We start from the raw sequence: 8,578 nt of genomic DNA, 5'->3' as shown, positions 1-8,578 counted from the left end.
CCTACTTCCGTAGTGATACTGCCTCGGAAACCCAAGGAGGGGTCGCTATGAGTCGGGGCCGACTCGACGGCACATAACAACAACAACAACAACATGTGAAAACAGAAGAGAGCAGTAGGATACGATATTTGACAGGCATAATTTACTTACCATTTTCTATCACAGCATTTACAAGGAAAAAAAGAAAGCCTAATTAAGAGAAATATGCTCTTCTCTTACTCTTCCATTCCCATTCATAATTTCCCCATGATTACTTCTCTATGCCACAATAGATATGGCTGTAAATCAAAGTTTACTTGTTTATAAATTGCATAAGCACTTTTCATAATCTACTGCAATTTCTAGTGTTGCACTAACACAATATCTTTTTTTAAGGTCTAACTCAGACTTCTGCTTTGGAAATATAACAGCTTTCCTATGATTTTCTTAGGTATTTCAAACCCTTTTTACCGATGCATTTCTATATAATGGTAATGGTAATAGACTAGAATCATATAAAAATACTGTTTTTCCTTATTCAGAGTCCTTGAAAAAAAAATCCTTTGAAATGGGTTAATAATGTGATTCAATATTTTTCCTTCTGCTAACTCCAACATTCGAGTAGGAAAAAAATTGCATTCAACCTAAGCAACGACTGGGTATTTCAAGGATATTCTTACAACTACAATACTCACTTGAGCTCTTCAGCAAGATTCTCAGTAAGAGACCATCATGATGCAGTAGGGTTTCCAGAAGTAGGTTCCAATTACAACATGGCTGAGATAAGAGCAATTTCAATTGACCCTCAGCTGTCAGTCCTCCAGCTGATGAATTCCTTTCAAAATGCAAGAGAAAGACAGAGTAATCAAGTTAATTTATCTATGAAATTAATAGTCTTAATATACAGATGTAATGCTAACTCCTTTAAATGTCAATTCCTCCCAGATTACTCTGAAAATGCTTTCATGCTTGCTTACATTAGGTTTGCTCAGGGAAGGAATTATATTTAATCTCAACTAGTTAAAAGCAAATTAACATTTGGTAGCTAGACAAATTTAAAACTGATACAAAAGAACCATGTCCAGATTTCACAGAACTATGTCTGCTACTATTTCATGGAGCAAAGAAAAATCATGTACACATTTCTTTTGAATGCATTCATTTATTCATTTGCCAAATACATAATGAGGGCCTACTATGTGCTATTAGCTTTTTTCATTACAGAAAGAAGGTACAATGGGCTTTGAATACTTTGTAAATTGCTATGTAGTATAACTGCTCATAAAACTAAAGGAACTCAAAGCTTTTGTCACGGGTCAACCATAATCTAATTACTTAATATATAAAGTCTTAAATCAACAGGCAATTATAAGAACCACTGCTAACGGTCACACTGCTACCTACTTGGGTAATCATTTCATCAAAGGGAAATAGTTCCAAGGTAAATAAGCTTCTACTTGAGAAGTTATCATAAGTGTTGAATAGGAAATTGAAATAAGGTCCCCAATATCCTCATTTTCATCTGCTAGTGAATTGGCAGGAAATAGGGACATAAGGGAGCTCTGGTGGCGTAGTGCCTAAGGCATTTGACTAGTAACCAGAAGGCTGGTGATTCAAACCCACCAGCCACTCCTCCAAAGGAAGACCAGGCAATCTACTTCCTTAGTGATAACTGCCTCAGAAACACAAGGAGAGGTTGCTATGAGTCAGAGCCAACTCGATAGCAGTGTTTTTTTTTTTAAGGAGATAAAGTAAGGATTAAGAAATGGTGATATTATTCATTTTTCCATCTAAAATTTCAAAATTTAGATTGGCTAAAGGACACAACATGGATAATTAGTCTTAAAAAAAAAAAAGATAGAAAATGATGAAACTTAATTTCATTGCAGCCATGAGGATTGTGGGGATAGGGTGACATTGGAAGGAAAGGTGTGATTGAGCAATGTAGAGGTGAGAAGGATAAGACCATGTACCTCAGAGTGAAAAAAATCAGGACAAAGCGTATTGCTAAGAGAGATGATTAGACATTTCTGCAGCATTATCTTTATCAGATGGTATTTATTGAGTAGTGAGCCACCCAGTTATCAACATAGTCTGCTGCCATCCTGTTAATTCCACTGATAGTGACACCATGTATGTCAGAGCTGAACTGTGCTTCAAAGGTTTTTCAATGGTTGATTTTCTGGGAGTAAAATGGTAGGCCTTTCTTCAGAGGTGTCTCTGGGTGGACTCAAACCTCTAACCTTTCAGTTAGCAGCTGAGCATACTGATAATTTGCACCACCCTGGGACTTCATCAATGTAATCTACCAGTGGTTATCAAAGCTTGGGCCCTAGACTAGCAGCATCAGCATAACCTGAGGACTTGATAAAAGTGCGAATTCTCAAGCCTTATCCCCAGGCTAATAAATCAGAAGTTTTGAAGATAGGTCACAGACATCTATGCTTCAACAAGCCCTCCAGAACATTCTGATGAACACTAAACTTTGAGAACCACTGTTCCAGGGACATGTGTTCCAGGGACATATGAAGCACATGTTTTAAAGACAGGCTCAAATGGCATCATCTTTCCTTCCTCTGTGCCTTTGTACCTATGCATGACCACCCTAGGCTGTGATCACTGAAATGGACTCCCTATTGCCCTTTGTTTATCTTGATTCTTCATCCTTCATTTTTCAGCAAAAAATCTTGCTTTCTCAGTGAAGTCATCACTAAAAATTTCTCTCTAAAATGGTCACTCTCATTCTGGGTTAAAGTACTTATGACAAGTATCCACCACTTGTCTGTCAGTTTGTTGTTCTGTAGTGGCTTGTATGATACTATGATGCTGGAAGATCAAAACCAGAAAAAACAAACCACTGCCATTGAGTCTATTCCAATTCATATGACCCCTCTTGGGTTCCCAAGGCTGTAAATCTTTACAGAAGCAGATTGCCTCATCTTTCTTCCATGGAGCATCTATCTGGTGGGTTCAAACCACTGACCCTTTGGTTAGTGCAGTATAGGAAATTACATAGTGTAGCTTTTCTAGCCATAAGTCTTTGTAAACTCCATGGTGAAATTTGCTGTGAGCAACTGAGTAGCTCCTGATTGTTAAAGTTATCCACCTGGGGTATTTCTGTTGGGCACAGCACAAAGTAATTTTCTGGGACATTTGCTCTCTCAGGTGTATAGAATTCTGATGTTGAGATTGGTGAGTTTGGCTACTCTGCCAGGCTCAAAAAGAGCCCTCCTAGAGGCAGAAGGAATCTCTCACTGCCAGCTGGGAGACACAAGAGACATGCATTGCTGAGAGAGAGATGCAAGAGACATACACTGCTGAGAGAAAGACTGAGAGACATGCACTTCTGGGAGAGAGACACTGAGAGACACGCACTGCTAGAGAGAGACTGAGAGAGACTGTCAGCTGAGAGACAGCGGGCTGAGAGACACTGAGAATGTTCCTGAATTTGAATCATAGCCCCTTATTTCCCTAATAAACCCCACAATCTGTGAGTTCTGTGCAGCCACTGCAGCAAATTATCGAACCCAGCAGAGAGGTGGTAGGTGCTGCAGAAGGAATGGTTGGTGAAAGGGCTGGAGGGAGGCAGCATGTCTGGTCTCACAGGAATAGGCCTTAGGCTACTGATGGTGATTCTTTCTTCCTCTTGTGGGGTTAGGGGAGGTCAGAAGATGCGGCTTCCTTGCCCCTTTGGCAATTACCCACCAGTATTTCAAATACCAGCAAGGTCATTCATGGTGAACAGGTTTAAGTGGAGCTTCCAGACTAAAGCAGATTAGGAAGAAGGACATGGTAGTGTACTAGTAGGGGGGGAAAAAATCTGCCCTGAAAACCTTATTAATAGCAGTGGAACACTGTCTGATATTGATATAGTGCCAAAAGATGAGCCCTGCAGGTTGGAAGGTACTCAAAATATGACTGAGGATAAGATTCCTCCTCAAAGTAGAGTGAATGATGTGGATGCAGCAAAGCTTTTGAAAACTTCATTTGCTGATGTGGCATAACTCAAAATGAGAAGAAACAGCTGCAATCATCCATTAATGATCAGAATGTGGAATGCACAACATATGACTCTAGGAAAACTGGAAGTTGTAAAAAATGAAATGGAATGAATAAAGATTAATATCCTAGGCATTAAAAACAAAACAAAACAAAACACTGCCATCAAGTCGATTCTGACTCACAGAACCCTACAGGACAGAGTAGAACTTCCCTATATGGTGTCCAAGGCTGTAAATCTTTACAGAAGCAGATTGCCTCATCATTCTCCCATGAAGAATGGTAGATTCAAACCGCCGACCTTTTGGTTAGCAGCTCAATTCTTTAACCACAGCTCTACCAGAGCTCTTTATCCTAGGCATTAGTGAACCAAAATGGACTGATATTGGCCATTTTGAATCAGATGAACATACAGTCTACTTTGCCAAGAACGACAAATTGAAGAGGAATGGCTCACATTCATCTTCAAAAAGAACATTGCAAGGTACATCCTGCCAGTGATAGGATAATATCCATACTACAAGGAAGACCAGTTAATATAACTATTATTCAAATTTATGCACTAACCGCTAGTGCCAAAGATGAAGAAATGGAAGATTTTTACCAACTTCTGCAGCTTGAAATTGATCAAATATGCAATCAAGATGCATTGATAATTATTGGTGGTTGGAATGGGAAAGCTGGAAAGAAAGAAGCATCGATAGTTGGAATATATGGCCTGGGTATACAGAAATAGTGCTGGATATTACATGATAGAATTTTGCAAGATTAATGACTTACTTATTGCAAATATCTTTTTTCAACAACACATGACTACCATACGCATGGATCTTGCCAGATGGAATACACTATAATCAAATCAACTACATCTGTGGAAAAAGATGACAGAGAAGCTCAATATCATCAGTCAGAGCAAAGCCAGGGGCCCACTGCAGAACAGACCATCATTTTTTCATATGCAGTTTAAGTTGAAGCTGAAGAAAATTGAAACAAGTCCATACAGCCAAAATATGACATTGAATGTATCTCACTTAAATTTAGAGACCATTTGAAAAATAAATCTGATGCCTTGAACACAATGACTGAAGACCAGACAAGTTGTGGTATAACACCAAGGACACCATATACGAAAAAACAGAAGATCATTAAAAAGATAGGAAACAAAGAACATGAAAATGAATGTCAGAAGACTCTGAAACTTGCTCTTGAACGGAGAGTAGCTAAAATGAAAGGAAGAAATGAAGAAAAAGAAATGAACAGAAGACTTCAAAGGGCGACTCAAGAAGACAAAGTAAAGTATTATGAATTATGCAAAGAGCTTGATTAGAAAACCAAAGGGAAGGACCCACTCAGCATCTTTTAAGTGGAAATAACTGAAGAAAAAAAATCAAGTCTCAAGTTGCAATACTGAAGAATTCTATGGGAAAAATATTGAATAATACAGAAAGCATCAAAAGAAGATGGAAAGAATATACAGAATCAATGTACCAAAAAGAATATTGACTCAGGTTCAACCATTTCAAGAAGTAACATTATGATCAAACATCAATGGTACTGAAGGAAGAAATCCAAGTTCCACTGAAGGCATCAGGAGAAACAAGGTTTCAGGAATCAACAGAATATCAATTAAAAAGTTTCAACAAAGGGATGCAGTGCTGGAGATGCTTGCTCATCTATGCCAAGAAATTTGGAAGACAGGTACCTGGACAATCAACTGGAAGAGATCCTTATTTGTGTCCATCCCAAAGAAAGGTGATCCAAAAGAATGTGGAAATTATCAAACAATATCATTAATATCACATGCAAGTAAAATTTTGCTGAAGATCATTCAAAAACAGTTGCAGCAGTACTTGGGCAGGGAACTGCCAGACATTCAAATCGGATTCAGAAGAGGACATGGAACAAGGTATATCATTGCTGGTATCAGATGGCTCTTAACTAAAAGCAAAGAAAACCAGAAAGATGCTCACCTGTGTCTTATTGACTATGCTAATGCATTTTACTGTGTGGATCATACAAATTATGGGTAACATTGCAAAGAATGGGAATTCCAGAACATTTAATTACATTCATGTGGAAACTGTACATAGACCAAGCAGTAGTCATTAGAATAGCACAAGGGAATACCGCATGGTTTAAAATCAGGAAAGGTGTGCATCAGGGATGTATCCTTTCATCATACTTATTCAATCTGTTGTTGTTGTTGTTGTTATGTGCCGTCGAGTCAGCCCTGACTCATAGCGACCCCTCCTTGGGTTTCCGAGGCAGTATCACTACGGAAGTAGGATTGCCCAACCTTCCTTCCGAGGAGTGGCTGGTGGGTTTGAACCGCCAGCCTTCTGGTTAGCAGTCAAGTGCTTTAGTATGCTGAGCAAATAATCCAAGAAGCTGGACTATGTGAAGAAGAATGCAGCATCAAGATTGGGAAAAACTCCTTAAGGACCTGTGTTATGCAGATGACACAACTCTGCTTGCTGAAAGCTTAGGAGACTTGAAGCACATACTGATGAAGACCAAAGTCTACAACTTTCAGTATGGATTACACCTTAACATAAATAATAACATTAAAAAAAATCCTCACAAATGGATCAATAATCAACATCATAATAAATGGAGAAAAGACTGACATTGTCAAGGATTTCATTTTACTTGGATATATAATCAATGTCCATGGAAGCAACAGTCAAGAAAGCAAACAACATATTGCATTGGGAACATATTCTGCAAAAGATTTCTTTAAAGTGTTAAAAAGCACAGATGTCTGTTTGAAGAATGAGATGCACCTGACCCAAGCCATTGTCTTTTCACTAACATCATGTCCATACAAAGGGTGGACAGTAAATAAGGAAGAGGAGAGAAGAATTGATGTCTTTGAATTATAGTGTTGGCAAAGAATATTAAACACAGCATGGATGAACAAATATATCTTGGAAGGAGTGCAACCAGAATGCTTCTTGGAGTTGAGGATGGTGAGACTTGTCTCTCTTGTGCTTTGGATATGTTACCAGGTGAGACTAGTGCCTAGAGAAGTACATCATGCTTGGTAATGTAGAGGGTAAGCAAAAAAGAAGACCCCTAATTAATGGATTGACACAATGGCTGCAATAACAAGCTCAAGCATAGCAATAATTGTGAGAATGGTGTAGGACCAGAAAGTATTCCATGCTGTTGTACATGGGGCTGCAATGAGTCAGAACTGATTGGATGGCATGTAACAACATGGCAAGTATGAACATTTTAGCACTTTTTCCTTTCATCAACTGAAGTTTTCTGTCTCTACTCAGATTCAATCATGAGGACACTTGTTTTATAACCTCACTGCTCCCAATAGTGAAATAAACACTGAATAAATAAATTTCACTGATTGACTGATTTGCTCATAAATGGGCAGGAGAAGTCCAGAAAAAAAGAACGTATTACCAAAAGGCTAATATAAGCAAAATAAGAGAATTCTATCACATAAAATGAAGACCTTTAAAAGCATCTGCTGTTGGCCTGGCTTGTAGTTGGGAACATCTTATAAGCTCAAGATGTACAGAATACCTTCAGCCTGTGCTTGAACTTTACACCAAATCAGGTCAGTGGGACAATGTTAGTTAGGGGAACTCCTTCCCCAAATGAAGTAGGGAAGAGGACATTTGTAACTCTCAGGCTTTGGGAATCAAGTCTGCCAGTTCTAGGCATCCTAGGACTTCTGAAACTTTAGGTATTCCCGGATTGGTCTGGATCATGTTCCAAACATCATACCAAAGGAAAAATTCACTAGATGAACACTTTGGATTGAAAACTATAGCAAACCTTCTCAATGACCATCTTTATTTCTGTCCTAAACTCCAAGTATTGACTCCAGTGCTTCTAGGAGCTCTCTTGGAGGTTTTTTTTTTTTTTTTTTTCCCCTATCCAATAAACAAAAATCAGCTAGTTGGTGGTAAGTTTATTAAATTAACCATTTTTTAAAAAACATTTCTTTATATTATGCCAGAGTTGAATGCTGATTCATGAATATATTGAAAGAACTGAAAGATTCAGTTTAATTGGAGTATAGAAAGGAAGGGTAATCTTTTAGAGAAAGTATGAAGAAAGAGGGCCTCATTAGCCAAATTGGAGATTCTGGACCTGTTGAAGAGTTTAAGGCAGAGAAGTTTCCTGATGTGACTGCAGTATGGAGAATGGCAAGCAGGCTAGTGTTTTAGCTCAGCCGTTCAGACATGTAATCAAACAAAACAATTTGGATATCATTTCATACTACTGTATCTGAATACCTGGTTATAAATAAAACCTCTCATTTACCAGATGGGAAGCTATTTGTTGAAATGTACCTCAATTCTTGGATCTTTCAACTTATCACAGATTTTGAAATGTACAGTAGAATGACTCACTATGAGGAAAAATAAAATATTACAAACATTCCTCAATCACTAAGCTCCGAGTAATAAATGCATTGAGGAGTCTGTGTTGGGCATATGGAGAAGCATATGTTCCCTCATCCTCTGAGCTGGTAGAGCTGTGAAAGTGAGATTAGCCTCATGAAAAATGACAGAAAGGGAATTTTTTATATACATATATATATATATATATATATATATATATATATATATAT

General features: G+C 38.1%; 1 protein-coding gene across 1 annotated transcript in view; it reads right to left on the bottom strand.

Moving 5' to 3' along the window:
• Window positions 1-8,578, bottom strand: part of KIAA0825 (KIAA0825 ortholog) — a 653,154-nt gene that overhangs the window by 443,367 nt on the left and 201,209 nt on the right. Inside the window, exon 12 of the mRNA XM_042781175.1 lies at window positions 675-814. Coding sequence (XP_042637109.1) covers window positions 675-814 — 140 coding nt within the window. The remainder of the gene's footprint in view (window positions 1-674; window positions 815-8,578) is intronic.

The sequence above is a fragment of the Orycteropus afer genome, unplaced genomic scaffold (genome assembly GCF_000298275.1).
Source record: "Orycteropus afer afer isolate SDZICR_OR568_19922 unplaced genomic scaffold, OryAfe1.0 scaffold00093, whole genome shotgun sequence".
Taxonomy (NCBI): Eukaryota; Metazoa; Chordata; class Mammalia; order Tubulidentata; family Orycteropodidae; genus Orycteropus; species Orycteropus afer.
This window is presented reverse-complemented; position numbering and strand designations above follow the sequence as displayed.